At 39.0% G+C, this 19,540-nt stretch overlaps 1 protein-coding gene across 4 annotated transcripts in view; it reads right to left on the reverse strand.

The window, feature by feature from the left end:
* Nucleotides 1-7,212: 7,212 nt before the first annotated feature.
* ANKIB1 (ankyrin repeat and IBR domain containing 1) overlaps nucleotides 7,213-19,540 on the reverse strand; it is a 138,891-nt gene continuing 126,563 nt past the window's right edge. For 3 of the 4 annotated variants that reach the window (XM_053927039.1, XM_053927041.2, XM_053927040.2), the window contains exons 13-20: nucleotides 19,065-19,151; nucleotides 18,912-18,978; nucleotides 16,801-16,946; nucleotides 15,598-15,776; nucleotides 14,695-14,746; nucleotides 10,771-10,885; nucleotides 9,427-9,560; nucleotides 7,213-9,032 (exon numbers count right to left, since the gene is read on the reverse strand). In XM_053927039.1, coding sequence (XP_053783014.1) covers nucleotides 8,289-9,032; nucleotides 9,427-9,560; nucleotides 10,771-10,885; nucleotides 14,695-14,746; nucleotides 15,598-15,776; nucleotides 16,801-16,946; nucleotides 18,912-18,978; nucleotides 19,065-19,151 — 1,524 coding nt within the window. In that variant the 3' untranslated portion in view covers nucleotides 7,213-8,288. The remainder of the gene's footprint in view (nucleotides 9,033-9,426; nucleotides 9,561-10,770; nucleotides 10,886-14,694; nucleotides 14,747-15,597; nucleotides 15,777-16,800; nucleotides 16,947-18,911; nucleotides 18,979-19,064; nucleotides 19,152-19,540) is intronic. The other variant, XM_053927042.2, reaches the window with a different exon arrangement.

Here is a 19,540-nt window from a genome sequence, read left to right on the forward strand (position 1 = left end):
CTTAACTTCTAGACTTAACCAAATTTACAGATCTCAAGTAAGGTATTTGAATTGAAGTATAAGCACCATGTGACTGTCGTCACATACACCTGGCTATTTGATTACTTGTCATTTCAGGTCAGCCCTATCTCCACTACTTTGGTGATGTTTCTCACTGTGTTTATAATCTCATTACTATCAGCAAAGTCCCGAAGATGGGAGTAACCTATGTAATGTGAACAAGCAGAAGAGAAAGGAGTTTTAAAGCCATCCAGCCAAAAAAGTCCGGGAGGACCCTCTAACACTTCTGGGTCTAGATATCTTCACAAACATTACTGTGTGTACACCTGTCAGAGGCTTTGGTGCCAGTCATGGTGACTTAATCCCACACAAGAAAGCAAATTCAGCCAGAAAACCTGAGGTTTTGCATATTCTCCTGGCATCAAGAAAGTCTTCCTGCATTTAGTAGGACATGCTGGCCAATTTCTTTTGTTTTTTTTAAAAATATTTATTTTTTAGAGAGAGGGGAAGGGAGGGAGAGAGGGAAACATCAAAGTGAGAGAGAAACACCAGTTGCCTCTTGGGTGCATGCTCCATCCAGGGACTGAACCTGCATCCCAGGCATGAGCCCTGACAGGGAAACAAACTGGTGAGCTTTCGCTTTGCGGGACAATGTCCAACCGAGCCACACCAGTCGGGGCTGGCCAATTTCTTCTCCATATTAGGCATGTGTGTTGTCTGAGCCATGTTCCCCACCACACACAGTCTACTGTGTGTCTATTCTCTGTGCCATTGCATAGTGGCGATGACTCAGTTAAGAGAGATTCTAATGCATAAGATAATCTTTTGATTTCTGCACTTGAGTCTGAGTAAGACACATCTCTTGAGGTCAATCAACCAAATGAGTAGACTAATTTGTCCTCAATATGGGACATTCATCTTTTGAGAAGAGAGTGCACAGTTTGAACACCTGTCAGGAGTGGTCCCAAATCCATTTGTAAATCAACTCAAGATGTCCATAACGGGGAAATGGAAGCTTACAGGGAAAGAGAGGAAAACCCAGAGCAGAGTTCAGGTTATACTTTCTATAGTGCCCACATATTTGGGCCTATAATTTACTTCTAACTTTTGTTCTTCGAATTTTCCCACCAGTACCCCCTCACTTAGCTCCAGGCATGGACTGATAAGCACACCTATCTATGCACAAGTGATCCCGCTCCCGTTAAAGGCTAGTGCGTAGCCAGCCCCGTTCTTTTCAAAGCCAGTATGCCGTGCTGCTCTCACAAGCTCCAAAGATGTCAACAGCCAAATGAGGCGGCATGTATTTGACGTCCCTGTCAAGAACAAATGTTGGCAGTTTCGGTATCTTTTGCTTAACCTAAGTCCTTGAAACAAATGAACCAATGGCTTAAGGCATCTTCAGTGGCCCCGAGTTGCAGCACTACTAACAGCACGCAGTGTGCTAAGCGACGGTGACCTGACTGGTGCTCTAGGGCAGGGGTCAGCAAACTACTGTCTGCATGCCAAATCTGGTTTATCTTTTAAAAAAAACTATTAATTTTGAAATGCAGATTTACAGGGAGTTGCACAGATAACAGAGGTCCTGCGTACATTACTTGGTCCCCCCTGCCTGCCCCTCGCCACGGTTGTCTCTCACATAATGTACAATATCAAAACCAGAGAGTTGTCGTTGGTGCCATACGCATGTACAGTTGTCAATTCATCACATGTAGATTCATGGAGCCGTCACTGCAGCCATAATACCAACTATTCCATCACCAAGGACGTCTCCTGTGCTACCCCTTTGTAGCCACATACACACCTCTCTGCACCCCCAGCGCCCCCACATCTGGTGACCACTGATTTGTTCCCATCTCTATTATTTTGTAATTTCAAAGATGTTACATAAATGGAATTGCACTGTCTGTGACAGTGTGACATTTCAAGATTGGCTTTTTTTCACTCAGCACAGTGCCCTTGAGATCCAAGTTGTTGTAAATTGTCAATAGTTTATTCCTTTCACTGCCAAGTAGGATTCCTTGGCATGGACATACTACAGTTAACCATTCACCTACTGCAGGATATTTTGGTGGACTCCAGTTTCGGGCTGTTACAAGTACAGCTGCTATACGTCATGTCCACAGGTTTTTATGTGAACGTGTTTTCACATCGCTGTGATAAATGTCCAGGAGTACAAATGCTGAGTCATGGTAAGTACACGGTTAATTTTTAAAGAAACTGCCCAGCTATTTTCCAGGGTGGCTGTAGCATGTTACATCCTCACCAGCAATGTGTAAGTGGTCTCTGCATCTCCGTCAGCATTTGGTGTTGGTACTATTTATTTTAGCCATCCTAATAGATGTGTAATGTGCCTTGTGATTTAAATTTGCATTACCTGATGGACAGTGATGTTGAACATCTTTTCTGTGCTTATTTCTTAACCATGTATCCTCTTCTGTGAAATGTCTCGTCTTTTGTCCATTTTATATTGAATTATCTTTTTACTGTTGAGTTTTGAGAGTTCTTTACATATTCTAGGCACGTAGCTGGCAAGTATTTTCTGCCAGTCTACAGCTTGTCTTTTCGTCTTCTTCATAAGGTCTTTTGCAAAGTTTAAAAAGTCCAATTTATCAATGCTTTCTTTTATGGATTATACTTTTGCTAATAATTCTCTGCTTAGTCTAAATCATCAAGATTTCCTATTTTTTTTCCCTAAAAGTTTTGTATTTTACATTTAAACCTGTGACCCATTTTAAGTTTTACATCAAGTGTGAGGGTTAGGGAGAGCTTCATACACTCATCTGCATCTGATACCCAACGGCACCAGCGCCCTTTGTTGCCGACTACCCGCCATTGTATTGCTTTCGTACCACTGTCAAAATCACTTCATGAGCTTTTCCACGATTATCACAGTCTTGATTACTGTAGTCTTGGAATTGGGTAGAATGATTCCTCCCATTTCAATTTTATTCTTTAAAATAGTTTTAGCCATTTTAGTTCCTTTGCCTTTCCATATAAATTTTAGATCTTTCTTCTCTATAGCTACAAGGCATTGCCGGGACTTGGCAGAAATTGCTGCCAAGCAGATGAACCAAGGCCAGGCACCCATGAACTGAGACCTCCTACTAAACCAGTGGCTTTGTTTCAGGCAGTGAAGTTAGGCAGAAAATATCCCCCAAAGGGGTAGCTACCAACTTTTCAAGTAAAATCAAGATACCACTATGACCAGACTAGCTGCACTATCAAATGCACCATTTCTGTTTGACCTGCGAGGCCTGCTGGGCTCTTGTTAATTCTCCAATTGCAGCTCACCCACCATAAAGTGAAAATGGCACACATTACGCCTCACAGGCTGGCATTCTGTTCCAACAAGGGCCTAGGAACAGAATCGCTTTCTCCAAAATGGGTGTTCTTCATGGATGCATCAGGCAGGTGGCGATGTTGTGCTGGGAAATGGCCTGAATACTCAGGTTGCCATTAAGTCTTTAACAGAGGCAGTGATTTCCAATAACGGAAAAACTAAAATGTGATGTACCAACAAATTTACTCAATATTGATGCAACTACACAACATTTTAAATGCAACATGTGGACTTTAATATTATAGAATTTGGCCTTTGCAAACTAGTTTACACATAAACAAAGTTACTCTTTACTAATCTGTCCTAACCTATGAAGTGTTGCACTAACAAACCTCCTCCCATAGCTTTTTACCATGTGAAGTGATATAAACAGACAATTCCTCCCTTAAGACAAGGTTAATTGTATCCAGATTCTAGAAAAAAACAAAGGATACTGGAAGTTGGGGAAAAAAGGGTGACTTCACTTTCTCCTCCTGCGATTCTGTATTGTTTCTGCTGGACCACCAGAGGTGGGACAAGGAGGCAGGCTAGGGAGTAATCTAGGCCCACCTCTCTGCACATGGTCGTCCCTGAACCTGCCAACCCACCCGACAATTATGAGACCGGTACTTGTGGGCATGTAACATATTCCCTGCATTAGACATTTGGATTCGGAAGCCCAACATTATACTGAATCACCCAGAGGGCCTGATCCACAAGGGAAGTTCCCCCCCACCCCGCCCACTACTGTGTCCAAAGCCTTTTCCCCAGCTGAGGAGTCTAAAGTGTATGTTAGTCAGGAGCTACCACCAGGTGACAAATGGGTGGCAGATCACCGTTATCGCCTAGCCACAGGGCGAGGAGGCCTGGGCACAGAGAGGCTATCCTGTATGGAGGAATTGTGACTGTGGGTCGTCCTCCTGGAGCCCCGTGCTCCAGGGTCAGTGTCTGCACACTGGCACGACTACCTCTCCCACGGCAGTGGTGAGACCAGTCGGCGTCCAGCCGCAGCCTGTGGCATCTTGTGTCACTCCTACACCCAGCACCTCATCCTCAGGGCTGGCTACATCAGACGCCGAGTGCTGTGAGGGCGGCCTGACCTGCATTTTTAGGCAAGGCTTTGCATTCACCTAAGCATTTGGATAGTGTTGCGACTACTTGCAGTCCAACCATATGAATTTCTAATGTTTTTGGTCCACGCAAAGCTCTCACACAGCAAGCTTGTTATTGCTGATACACTGACTTTATATTTGGGGACTCCCTGACTCAGCAGGTGCAGCCATACTGACTTTCAGGTAGGGCTATGGGAATTTTTGACTCCTTGTCATGAAAACATTCCTTCCTCTGCTTGCCTGCAGGAGTTAGCAACAATCAAGGAACCATTTGGACAGCTTGTTTCAGTCCTACCTCTCATCCCTAAGTCTTTAAACATCAGCTCAAGTCCTGTTCAGCAGTAGGTAGGACAGTAGGAACCGGTACTCTCTGCCCCACCCCCTACCTATTACTTGGGTGAGAGTGTTCACTACACACAGATTTCAGAGTCCTGTATCCCCACACCTGGCCCACGATTCCTCTTCCAGAAAATCATGTCTGTCAGCATTCCATCCTTATCGTCAAAGTTGTCGGGAGTTCACTGTACCCTGCTCACAAATCAGCACGTTAGCTGGTCACAGTTTCAGTGCTAACAGAAGTAAGGAGCCTCCTGGGTCAGAGGTAAAGGGCTCCATCACTTACAGCAGAGCATGCAGACTGAACATCAGCATATTGGAGTCAGTTCTCCTTGTTCCCAGTTCCACAGCAGCAGTATTATGGGCCCGGACGAATGCCAAGCATGCAGCAGGTGTGTGCTGCAGCCGAGGACCTCTGCGTGTCAGGGACGCAGTGCTTTTACAGTTAGCCTGCTCCTCAAGGTTGCCAGCTGCATCAACGGCCCAGGTGATTTTGTTGTCAGGCCTTGCAGTCTCTGGCACACCCAACAGGATATGCAGGTGCGACAAACTCAGCTTCTTGTACAGTAATTAACCTTGTCTACGTTGTGTTCTGTTCACTCTTTTGTGGCTCTCTCAGCCAGTCTGTATACTGAGGCCTTGCGTAATGGCTGGCTGAAAGGTAACAAAGAGCCTGATCAAGAATACTTTCAATTACAATTTTAAAGACTGAAGAATAATTCCCTCAAACGTTTAGCCACCACTCCATTTGTCAGCCACCTGCCATCCTAAGTAAAAGGGACAGCAAAAGAAAACTTTTCTGGTCCATCTTTCTTTAAGAAGTGTAACTACTGCCTTGTTTTAGTTCTTAAAACAAGGACAGTCATATAATGGCCTAGAAAGAGCCACTTGCGTCTTTCTAGAAAGAAATCTACTATTTCAGTGTGAAAAATATTAGGCACTAATCAGTTACATATAAGAACAAAATTAATCCCATCATATTTGAGGGAATTTAATTGAAGAAAATCCGCTTCCTAACTTGGTTAAAATACAGTCTATAATGTAATGAGACAAAAGTGAAGTAGTTTAAGTAATAAATGTTTAATCAAAGAATTTTACATATTATTAACAGCATTCATTTGGCCAAACATCTACACGGTTGTAGAACCCTACTATATATAAAGTGGGAATGTATCAAGTATAGACTATGAAAGTGCAAATAACAAGTCAAGGTTAGAGTAATTTTTTTTTTACATTATAAAATTAACTTGTTTACAAAATAGGCTTTGCCAAACTTTATTTCTGAATTGTAAAGTCAGTGACTGTTGTTTTTAAAATATGTACCAAGGAAATACAAATCGGCTAATGATCTTTCCTCACGCTCTGGACAGAACAGCACAGAGACGAAGCGTACTTACTGCACGGGTGCGGGCAGCCAGAGCTCACCAGGAACACAGGCTTCACCGCTGTCTCCACGCAGCACTTGCGCACTGACCGCCGCTGTGCGAGACAGGCTCCACAGCGTACAAAGACTCCTTCTTTTGAAAAGTTACAACTTGGTCTAAAAACTGATTGGTGTTGATATTTTCAATCCAAAATAAATTTGTAAAAAAAAAAATCCTTTAATGGACTATTTCAGTTTAATATACAGTAATACACCATAGATAAAAGTTAACATTTACTCTGACAAATTTTAATAGGGGTTGATACCAACGTTTCTGATGACTGGGGAGATAAACCCTAATGTGGACTTGTGACTGCATAGCATAGGAGCAATTCCCACACTGTTTTTTACTCCAGGGGAACCTGTGGAATATTAAATAATTCAACGTCCTAGCCATGCGAATTCCAAATATAAGAATATTTCAAAAGCAGGGTTTGGAAAATAAAAAGTAATAAAAAACTGTAATTATAACTCATGTGACTATCAATATTAATATAACCTTTCACCCAGCCCAGGACTTGCCTGTACAAACTTGGTACTGAAATTTTGGTATCTGCAGATTTCTGGTAAGAATCTGGCAAAACATTAAGTGGAGCGTTGCATATCTATTTTGCTTACGTTATGCTAGTTGATAATATGTAAGTAAAACAGCCATTCCAACAGTTACTTTAGTTTTAATTACACACTGTATCATTGTATCTTAATTACAACTAAGACCAGTATTTTCTTCACAGTAAGACACTGATAACTAGGAAGTTGATTTTTTTTTGAACACTAAACAGTAATCACACAGCAAATTAGTATTGTGCAACAGAACAAACACATGTCAGTATCTGCTATTTAGGCAAACAACTGATTGAATATTTAGTTGTTATGTTTACTGTAAAGGCAAGGCCATGGGTGGTTTTATGGAGGTCTTTGCAATTCATAGCATAGTCATTTCAGAAGAGACATTGAAATTTGAATGACTCACTTATTTAACTGGCAACTATCCATTTAGGTTAGGCAAAGGCACAGTAACATGTTGCGCAGGATGTTTTATTGGATTTTTTAATAATCGTGGGATTTACTATAACTCAGAAAACTCCACTTTTTCTATTTTATAAAACACTTACCATTAAAAGTAATTGCACCCATTAGTAATTAGAATGCACTGTAAAATTGTGAAAACAAAGAACTATGATTGCACTTCCAATAAAGTGTCTCTTAAAATACAGCACCGCTGTTGCTAATCAACCGTATTTTAATATTAAAATAAACTGTTTTAACAGCAGCATTAGGTTTAGTTAACTTAAGCTACAGGCTACATTTATGTAAATGCAGTCTCCATGGCAACAAAAGCCCATTAAAGTCTGGAATTTCACTGCTACCCATGGTGCCTTACTCCTGAGCGCGCTGGAGCCGCCCTGGAGCCCTCTAGGACACCCCACGCCTGACCGCCGTCTTAGCGCACAAGTCAGAGTTTGGCACTAGTGGACTGTAAATAGACATGAAAAGGAATTTCTGACTCATGTGAAAATGAAGACTAATTACATTATGGCAGATGCAGCACTAACGAGAAGCTTTAGACACTTCGATTCATACTGCTCAGACAAAAAGGCGGGAAGAAAGATATGGAAGAGCACAGAGAGATTGAGGAACTCAGTGTTTGTTACCAGATCTATCCAAAGTAACTTGTAAAATGAAGATTCCCCCCACCCCACTTTTTTTTGAAATAGGAAAACCACCCAAGGATTAAGGAGTAAGCCTTTAATTTTAATGTTCAATTTAACTATTGCCGACCTTAGGCTAAACAGGGGGCTGCATTTTCTTAGAGTGTGGAATCTAACTGACTTACTCCTGTTTGTGTTTCTCTTTCTCTTCCGCTCTTCTTTTTGTCAGAGAAAAAAGGGAACGCTATCCAGTTAAATACAAAAGAGGTTCCCTGTGAGGTTTAACTCCAAAATGAAGTTATCGTTCAAGGGAACTCCTCGTATTCAATCCTAATTCCAGTGGTTTAGAATGGAGTTGGAATTAAGTGGATCAAGTCCCTATAAAGCACACTGCACTAGCATACCACCTGTACCTGCGATTCACTGGGAGCCCAGAGGTGCATAGCTCACACTAAGTGTACTTGTTCAACCCAGTCACTTGAGGTTTGAGGTGTTTGACTTGAAACATCTGAACTACCCTCCTTGTTGGCTGCCTCATTACCACTTTTGCCAGCTTGAGGCGCTGCTTCCCCAGCTAGAATATTCTCTTCCAAAGAGTTTTCTTCTCCTTTTTGGGTTCCTCTACCTTCACTGACCACAGCATCTTCAAATACAGGATCCTCTTCCGGTGGCACCAGTTCCACATCCCTCATGCTTTCTGACCCATCTCTGACACAGGGGGGCTGGGAATCTGCACTGACTTCTGAAGACGCTGGAGGAATCAGGGCAATAGTCTGAGGGTTCATGTCATGAAACCAAGCCATTATGTTGCCAAGAAGATTGTCATTGATGTTGGCATCCTGGCCAGCTGAGTCAGGGTCACTGGATGAGGTACAGAATTCACTTCTTGCCTCACTTAGAGGGTGTGAGCTCAGGGTGTCAGGTGAAAATGGGTCACTCTCTGCTCCCAGCCTCAGGAGGCTGTCGCCAAGTTCCAACAGCTCAGAGCTGCTTAACACAGCCTGCGGGCTATCTGTGTTCCCAGGGACAGAGTCCAGCCTGGAAGATAAAGAAGTGCCCATCGCTCCTAAGGATGCTTCACTACCGAGGAAGTCTCTGTTTCCTTCATCGATGGCCAGTCCAGATTCTTGCAGTGACAACTGTATTGCGAGAAGTATATTGGGATCATCTTCATCCAAGGAACTCAGAGCCTGAGGGCAACAGAAAAGAAAATCACTCTAAATTTAAAAGGAAAAATGATTTAATACAATGAGGTTTACCACTGTTTTTTTAACCTAACAGATAATTAATACTACCTTTCTTTATTTTTATTATTTATTTCAATAGTTTATTTTTATAGTATTTCCCCCATTACATCTATTTATACAGAAGAATTATTTAATCTACTCAAACCTTATTTTAGTTTTCTCTTCCACGTTAGAGGGGAAAAAATTCCTTATGATAAATCTTTTCCTACAGTACACCCCTGAAACAATTTAGAATGGGAGGAAAAAAAAAAGAAAAGCAATAAAAGTGAAATTAGGAAACCAGGCTAAACTGAGCAGGAGCAGAAGCAGGGGCCACAGGACTGCCCGGCAAAGCTACCTGGAGAGAGTCCTGGTTCTCAGAGCGGCTGCTGGAGGTGAGGTCGCGCAGGGCAGAGCTGTGCAGTACACTCATGGACGCAGAGCTGACCACAGAGGGGCCCAGCCTGCGGCCACTGCCACTTTCTGGGAGATCTGTTTCAAAGCAAGCAGTACCAGAGACAATCCGGTCATACAGATTTCATATATCTTTTTAGTTAAATTGGCAATTTCTCTTTCAGTGCTGGTGAAAACCTGTGTTCACAGTTCACCTAATCTTTCAGATTTCTCATGTGTATTTGTCTCACCATAGCAACAATATATATCTCAGGCTACTTACTTCACACCCATGATTATTCTTTGCATTTTTGCTCGCACTACATACGGTTCTATTTAGAAATGCCAGTGCTATTGCTTCTTGGCCTTTTGGCTAACATCAAGAAATACTAATGTTACCATCCATTCCTCTCTATCTTCTTTTCTTTTTTTTTAAAAAAAAGATTTTATTTATTTATTTATTTTTAGAGAGAGGGGGAGGGAGAAAGAGAAGGAGAGAAACACCGAAGTGTGGTTGCCTCTCACATGCTCCCAGCTGGGGACCAGGCCCGCAACCCAAGCCTGTGCTTGACTGGGAATGAAACCGGCAACCCTCTGGTTCACAGGCCAGCACTCAATCCACTGAGCCACATCAGCCAGGGCCTCTCTGTTTCATTAAGCAATAATAAGTAAAGGTATTTTAGTTTTCACGGTGTTAGTTTGTTTTTTAAAAGATTGTGGGAACTACAATAATAGTCTGAAGAAAAAATCTTTAGGCCCATTGATCCTGATTTACTGAAGATAATCTGCTGACATTACAGTTTAAAGACTTTCAATTATAATTTAATATTTAAAGGTTGATAATTAAAGTAATTTCTAATACCAGAAATTTTCTCTTTTAAAAGAGTGCTTATAGAACTGAGGCTAGGAAGGAAACACCCCACAACAGCTACAATTTATGAGTGCTCACTAGGAACTACTCATGCTTAAGGATTTTACATGCATAATCTCATCTAAAGCCCACGATTAGCCCCCAAGTGGCACTATTAGTATTGCTTCTTTAGAATTCGGAGACTGAAGCTTAGAGAGAAGTTCAGTGACTCAATTAACGTGTCACCCTGTTACACAGCAGAGATGGGGTCATGAACCCAGATCTGATTCTGGAGCTCACATTCTTAACTCCCCTGGTTTTCTGTATCCTGTGACAGTAAAAGCAGCTCCATATTGACTGTATACCTAAATTACAAACTCTTTCGCAAACACGTTCTCAGTTTTTAGAATAAATTCAAGAGGACTAAGAGATTAAAACACACCTAACCCAAGAGCTTACCTAAAGTGCTTTCGCTGGGCTCATCAGGGGCTGGGGGGTTACTGAGCAGGCTGTGCACATCTCCACGACGGCGCTGCTGTCTGTGCCTCCTCCGATACTGAAATTCAGCATATTCCTGCATAAACCAAAGGTTATAAAATACAGGAGAGCATGCACTTTTTTAAATGCAAATAAAACAAACAGCACACTATTCCAGGGAAAAAATGTGTGATTTTATATAGATATTATAAAATCACTTGGCTTTAGAAAAAGAAACTTCAGGTTGTGCCATGCCAAGGAAAAAGAAAAGGGAAAATAGAAAAATAAAAATTTTAAGTAGTCAGTACAACTGCCTGGGTAAATTGGGAATACTTGCAAGCTCCAATGCTAGATCTCAACTGAGCCATATTTCATGTGCCTGGGTCTTATTATTTAGTATTATAACTGATTCTGTAACGATTTTACTAGTGTAAGTTAGGATCTCCCTGAGGTCTGGTTTTTAAAATGTGACTGTGATATAAACAAGAGAAAGAAAGAAAAGCACACACTGTTAAATCCATGTCAGATTGTTAGATTTTATATTTTGTGGGACTAGCATATCACACTCACAAGTCAAATGACTAGATTAAGAGAAAATGTGAGGTTAGCTTTAAAACGGATACTGCTTGGCTTCCTTCCTATATTAGCTAACACGTGGGGTTATCTACAAGACAGGCGGGGGAAGTGTTTTCTCTTTAACAAATGGGAAGAACACAATTTGGGCAGATGTCCCCGCGTTCATTTTATATCTGTGATAACAGTTTAAAGTGGGTTTGCTATTACGAAGGGCAGGACCAGATTTTTAGTGACACAAGAGATGAGAAAAGAGGCCAGTGGGCATGATACCAACATAAGGCGGCTAATTTTGGGAATCATTATAGATTCTTTCAGTGATAAGCCCTAAGATACTCAGGTTTATAGTTATCTTGGTTACCCTTGAGTATTCAATATACTTATATTATGAAAATACTAAAATAAAAGTTTTACATCATAAATAAAAATTTCATGAGATGTCACTCAGGTTAAATTTATTTAAACTCCTTCATCTGTCTAAGCAGTTGGACTCTAATAAGAGGTGACAGGCATCCTATCAGGTTAGAACGAATGCATAAACGATAAAAGTGCCTGGGGGGGATTATTTAGGCCAGGGGTGTCAAACTCATTTTCACTGGGGGTCACATAAGCCTTGTGGTTGCCTTCAAAGGGCCGAATGTAATTTTAGGACTATGTAAATGTAACTACTCCTTAACTGGAGGCAAGGAGGTCAATGCTGCCACTGGGTAGAAACAAGATGATTTAGGCTTTTTAACATTCCCTGCTAAGCTAGGGTCTCACATCCTCTTTGCCTGGAAGTCTAGGAGCCAAAACTGGACACTGTTATGTGTCATCATGGTTCACTGGACCACTGAGGACACACATTTCATAGACAAAGACGACATGAAACTTTTATCTCAGTTCAAGACTTACATTTAGGGACAATCTGTTTTACTTTGTGTACTTGATAATGGTACAAAATTATTCTGAACTGAATTTACCACAGAATATATATATTTCCAATGTAAGAAAACTAAACAGTTTAAAAACAACTGTAAAATAAATTTGTTATATAATTTTCCTGATAGAAAACTCACATGGCATTCTCTCAGGATGCAACAGGCTGAAAAAAATTGTTCTAATAAATTAAACTTATCTGAAAATTTCCAAGGATTCCTAAGATCTTCAACTAAGCGCATGAAAAGGCTTTAGTTGGGATATTCCAAATGGTCTGAAGAGTGTTAAGGCTACAGAGAAGATTAAGAGGTTCTAAGATTTATAGGAAAAAAAGCTGCTAGGATATTTTTTTGTTTTAAATAATAATCACTACCATTTATGGAGCACCAGTTTTGTCAGTGACTTAAAGAGATGCTCTGATCCTGCCAGAACCCCATGACATCACCATCCATATTTTAAAGAAATTAAAGAGGGACAAAGTCCATGGTCTAGTAAGTTACAGAGCTAGGGCCTGCATTTAGGTAGCCTGCAGACTTCGAGTTATGCTCTTTCCTCAGGGCTCCTTTGCCTTTAAAGTGATACAAAACAAATACTTATGCTGGTCACTGACTCATTCAGTTTAATTAAAAAAGAATAAGATGGATTTGATTTAACTTTACTGGAAAAAATATAAAAGTCTACTGGAGTTTGACAACATTATTTTTTTTCCAGAGTGTATATAAAGGCATGAAGCTAATTTCTTAAAGGTAAAATTCTGGCAGTTACTTGCTAGTTGCATACATGCAAAATTTTAAGTTTCACACTGGGTGGTGATTCTTTATACTTGCAATAAGGTTTAGATAAAAGCATGGTGTCTCAATGTGCCAAAGACTTTAAAGAAAAGTAAAAGTGAGTTAATTAATCCTTGTAAAATGTTATAACTCATAAAAAATAAATTTATGAAGAAACTGTTATTTATACTTTCACAATTCTCAATCTTTAGAGAATAAAAGCTCAACAATTTTATTTGTAAATACTCACATGCGAGGTGGCAAGCCTTCCTATTTTTTTTTTTACAAAATAACTCTGCTTCAGTCATACTAGCAGGTCCTGAACAGTCAAGGACAAGTACTTCAGGATCCCTAACGTCACTATGAGCCAGGAGCCGTGGTGGCGCATACATGACGGTGACTATGCCAGGAAGTTATTTTCGCTAAACTGTGCTTCTACCTTGAAATTCTGAAAGCTTTAGTACTCTCTCTCTCTCTCTCTCTTTTTTTTTTTTTGGTAATTGGAGCTTGTTTATTCCTTTTATGTGGACATTTCTCCCAATATCCCCAAAGCTGTAATTACAACACAGAAATAATAAGCACAAATCAGGTAAAGGAAGGGTTCACTGTTTGTCTTACAACAGACATTTAATTAAGATATTATCTACAAAAGTTTTTGTGGGGGAGGAGTTTAAGTGAATTTAAAATTCCCTATCAGAGCCCTAAGCACAAACTGTTTTCTCAAGTCAGTATTTTCTTGGATGTATCTGCCACTACAAAAGGCCACAAGGTGATTGCAAGTATCCTCAGCGGCTGAAACGAGAAAGCTATCTGATTTAAATGAGCCACAGTCATTTCCAGAAAGACTGTCTTTCAGTTGTAGATAACAAATGGGCTATAAATGATAAGTAAGAAATTCATTGTCGTGCCCCCTTCCAAGAATTAAAGTAAAAGTTTATTATAACATAAGCATTGGATGGTATAAAAGATTAAGGAAGAGGACAAAGCAGAAAGAACTGCTAAAACCATTTAAAAATCAGACTCAACAGTGACAGTGGTGATTTAAATCTCAAAATCGCAACGTGATTAAGATTTTCACTCTATTATATTTTCATTTGTGCAACTACTATTTGCAGTGCATTTTAGAACTTCTGTATTTTAAAAGAAAAAGCAAGAAGAATGTGAAAATCTTAAAGAGAAGCAGAAAGCAACTAAGCTAAGCATTTCTTACTGCATAAACACTATTGATGTCAAGTTTCCACCTTAGCAACTGATTACAAATCAATTCTCTCAGGTTTTTTTTTTTGCAGTAACTTTAAAAAAGATTCCGACTGAAACAATTTTACAACTAGAAATGTGCATTTCTAATAAATAAAATTTGTATCTCTATTAACCAATTTGAAGATATTTTCCAAAAATACATGATATAAATTGGCCTTAATGCTGACTGTCCAGTAATTAAAAATGATAAAAGGGGAGATGCATTTCATAATCTAATGCCATAAACGACTAAGTGTAGGCTCTGCAGGGGCATTTTTATTATAAATGAAAGAAAAAACAATGCTGACAACCTCAGGATTTAGAATAGAAGAGGGTGCAGACATAAGCAGGGTTGAGCTAAGGAAAAATATAATAAAATAAAACAAAACCCCCACAAAACAATTACCTCAGGCGATGCAAATCCTAAATATTCCCAATCCCATGTTCCACCAGCAAAGCTACAAAGAAATCAGACACACGTTTGATTTGTCACCAGCACTGCAGAACACAGACAACCAGACCCGGCCCTTTGAGTACTACTCTTCACTCCTCTGCTTGGCCTGGGACTTGCTCAACCAAAGTAGACCAAGTAGAGAATGTAATTAAAGTGATACTTTCATTTTCTCCTTTCAAATTCTAAGTTACTTTATGTTTGTGTAAAATGGTGGAAAAATAAAAATCACCACACTACAACAGAGTATTTTATGACTGCTTCTATTTTTAAATTATAAATGTTGATGTAAAAACAGGGTCAAAGGAATTTCTAATGCTTGTAACTATCATGAATACAAAAGGTATACTTTAATTTATAATGGCATTAGTCGTGTAAGTATCTGAAACAACCAAACTCAACTGCTCTTTAATGGACGAATATGATCTCTTAAATAACTTTACTAATATAGATCATTAAATAACTTTATTAATTTACTACTAATTTCTTCACCTCTTACAAATATGTCCATGACAAGTTGGCAAGGCTTCCAAATTCTACAACATGAGATGTTTATGGCTATCACAACACTACGTATATTACTTATTTGAAATGACACACTGGCATACTCTTTGAATTATGAGTTCACTGAAGTGTGAAATTCACCCAGCCTAATTTAGTGAGAAACTACACAATGACAAACAAAAAAATGAGAAAAATAGAAGTAGTACTTGGGGGAAATCACCAAAAAGAAGCTACTATACTTTCATCAGCTATCCACATTTGAGGTATCATAAAACCTAGCTGGATAAAAGAAATAAATGTGCTGGCATTTGAGGCTGGAGCTAGGATGGTTTCCACAATATGCATCCCTTTTACCTGCGCCTTGGAGCTTCTGGTGAGTCTGCAGGAGCAACCCCCCGAGCCACAGATGCCAAAAATTCCTGCCTCTTCTGCTGGACCAGGCATGCTGCCTTGATAATCTTGTGGCGGGGTGTGCGAAGGTAAGGCCTATTGACTTTTTGGGCAAGGTCTTCAGTGACCATTTCTAGGTCTGTCTATGGTAAGAAGAGAAAAAAAAGGATTATAGGGTGGGTGGATTAGTGAATAGCAAATCCAAATAGTAAATCCAGTGTCTGTCTGGTTTCTCAGTTAACTCTAACTCTTCTAAAGTCAGAAATTAATCCAAACTTTGAAATAGCTTTGTATTTAACATGTTTCTATTTCTCACATTACAGGAAAATAGCACTCATTTGCCAGGCGTTTATAGCAATGTAGTTGGTATGAATCACAAAGAAGCAATAAGTATACCAGCTATGTACAAGGAATTTATAATCTGTCTATGTAAAAAAAAACCTAATTAACTTCAAGTCAAGTTATTGTGCATGCAAATGCATGACATGTGGTACAGACTTCATTTAAATGCTGGCAGAATCCGTGGCAAGGCAAGATCCCTGTGATTTGGGGTTAGGCCAGGAAGGCTTTATGAAGAAAATGAATATTGAAAATTGAAAAGAAATATAGAATATGAATTAGTAGGGGGCAATTCAAAGGGATGACATAGAAACTAGCAAGAGGAGAAAGTTTGGTGCAAAAAAAATAGAAGAATGTACAATGAAGTTGGTCAGTTGCAGAGATGTCAGTTGACTTAAGTATTTTTGTTTTTAAGTACTGTAACTTTTTTAGCTGTACTCTTAAAATAAACTGGTAAATACCAACTTTCCCATTTAGTAAGTAATGTATATATTTTTCAGTTTTGAAGATAAAATCCCTAATTATGTAATTTGGACTAGGCTATGTTTTCAACATCAACCAGCTTAAAACAAAGAAATTAAATGTGGTAGGAAATGTTTGCAGAGCTGAGAATTCATTCTGATCTGCAGAATGAGAAATTCAAACATAAGGAAAGTTTCAGTTTATTACTGATAAACCTTTCTTTATTTAAAAATCATTGTAAAAATGAAAATAAAACTTTACTACTCACAGAAAATAAGTTAAAACTTAAAGAAGTGGTTGAAAACAGGAGAAAATTTGTTTTTCATAATAACTGCACTTAAATTTAATTTAAAAAGGATATCTTACTTGCATGAGTTCAAAAATTTCCTTTTTTGTGCTTTTAGGTTCTAAGAAAAATCCATAGGGATAAGAACACTTGAGAATGCGCCGAGTTTTTAAGAGCACGTGAACTGCATCTTCGATGAAAGTGGTATCTGGACAGCCTCCTTCAGCTATGAAGTAAATCAGTCACAGTGAAAACAATTTTTTGCAAATATGCTATTATTACACAACTGAATTTTCTTAAACAACAACAACAACAAAAAACAACCAAACAAGGATCCGTAAGAAATAGCTTGAAGTGGCTGTAGAATAGTATTTATTTGAACTAGACTAAAAACCCACATAACACACTCGTATGTGACTTGTCTGCATTTATAAATGAAATACACCCTGCCCAGGACACTGATGACAGTCGGGAAGGAGCACATACACCGTTCCTACATTCCATTCTCACTCCGTTGGCAAACAAATCTAGCTTTAGGTCCACTCAAAGGTCCCATGCTTTACCAAGTTGTTTAGGTTATCACTGGTGGAACTCTGATTAAAGTTGGAACAAATGTCTTGTTTAAAAAAAAAAAAGAGCGCCAAATTATATGCCCCTATAAAAACAACCTTATAGGGAAGTAAAAGACACAACATTCTGGATAACTAATATAACTAATTCTGGACAACTAAATAACTAATGCTAGTAAACAGAAAACTTCAGGGAGATGAAGGAAGAGTGAGGAGGAGGGAAGAAAAAACTTTTAATATCTGAGATTGTTCTTTTCCAAAATATAGGTTTTTCTTTAACTACAAAAAAAAAAAGAAATCAAAATTAAGCAGTAGATTCTAAATTCATAAATACTTTTGAAAATAAGATTATTCTGCACATCTGTAGAAAGAAACTACATGGGTATGTACACACAATGAAAAACATACCAGCCCCAAATACCTACCCTAGCGTAAGTATCTGAATTAAGATGCAAAAAAAGAAAAACAAAATAAAACAAACACCCCCTTCCACATTATAAGTGAGAAGTGTGTGAAGTTGTGTTTCTTCCTTTCCAATCCTTATATATTTCAGTTCTCTTTCATATCTAGAGTCTATAGAAGACTGGATAGAAACAGTAGTTCACATCTACAAGTATTTACTGACTGTTTACTGTGTGTTAAGCACTATTCTCAGCATTAGGAACACATCGGTGAAGAATCCCTGCTGAAGAACTGTAGAACCTGTGAGAGCTCTCTTTTCAATTTTAACCACGGACAATTCTTCAAGAGTTCGATATTGGAGTGATATAGTTACATCATTGCTAAAGTCTAAGAACTATAATTAATAAGGAGACTAAGCTGCTATTACCACATATGGTTACTGTCTTAATTGGGGAATTATCATCATGAAAAGGGTATTAGTACTTACCACTTTTATAAACTGGAGAAAATACATGTACAATTGATTACAATTTTAGGCTTAATACTGTTTATATACAAGCTTTATTATTTAAAAAATGTGACTAAAACATGCCAGAACCTGTACTCTGTGTGGTCATTGTGAGATATTATATTCTGATAATGCAACCAGTACTCAACCCATTTTAGGAATGTTCTTTTCGAACTTCCACTTTCCGATCCTTAAGTTTGCCCTATCTCATGTCTTTTTTTTTGATTCCAGTGTCTCTCATTTATCAGCGGGATGATTTCTCCCCAAAATGTCCTTGATTTCCATTCCACTAGGTACTCTTCTAAATTTTTTCAAGACTCTTTGGGAATTCAGTCACACAACAATTGGGTGGCATTCAAATCTTGCTCTTTTGACTAGGTCAGGGATGACGTTAGGGCCCATCCACCCTTTCCAACATTGGAGAGCATCAAGCATCAACAGTGGTACAGTGTGAACAAAACCATGATGTGTGTATCTGCTAATAGGGGAGGCCGAATTAAGAGATGAGGTAAACTGGGTAGAAAATCTAATCACAGAGGCCTCAAATGCTAAACTGCACCCTGGGCTTCAGAGAACTCCAACGGTAGCAAAATGAGCTAATGGAGATAATGTATTCCTTTTTAGCCTTAACTTCCTACCAATGGAGTGACTGACTTAATAAGCATTGAAGTCTACTTTACATTAATTATCATACATGCCCCTTACAACTTACTTTCTTTGAGAGCTCTACTCAGTTGCTCCATCTTTTCCTTGGCTGTTTTAAGAAGGCGTTGTTCTAACTGAAGGAACAGAAATAAATAATTTATATTGTTCTCTTTATTCACAATGGTGTAATTCAGTGCATTTGAAACGACTGGGGACATACCTGATAGCTATGCTCATGGTTTTTAAACCTTGTGTAATAGTGCATAAATCTGTCAAGTTCCTGGAACCGTTTGTGTTTCTTCTCAGCCTAGGAAACAAAACTCCATAAATAACTTTTATAAATAAAAGTACTAGCTCTTAAAATTGGGTTTTTGGACCACTTACAAGATTTATTAGTAACAGATACTAATGTACACAGATTTGTTGACTATTTTATTGAGAGAAAATAATAACCAAAATACACTTAAGGCTCCCAGAACAAAGTCCCGCATTCGTATTTTCTGTGACAAAGCTCTGAATCCACAATCCCAGAGTGTAAGGCTGGAGTGGTGATGCCTCTCCAGACCTATGCTCATCATATCTTCAATGCTTTGCTACATTGCTTATTACTATGACCTGAATTGTGTCCCCCTAAATTCGTGCTGAAGCCCTAACCCCCAATGTGAGTGTATTTGGAGAGAGGGCCTGTGAGGTGAT

Source organism: Desmodus rotundus, chromosome 6 (genome assembly GCF_022682495.2).
Source record: "Desmodus rotundus isolate HL8 chromosome 6, HLdesRot8A.1, whole genome shotgun sequence".
In the NCBI taxonomy this organism is placed as follows: domain Eukaryota; kingdom Metazoa; phylum Chordata; class Mammalia; order Chiroptera; family Phyllostomidae; genus Desmodus; species Desmodus rotundus.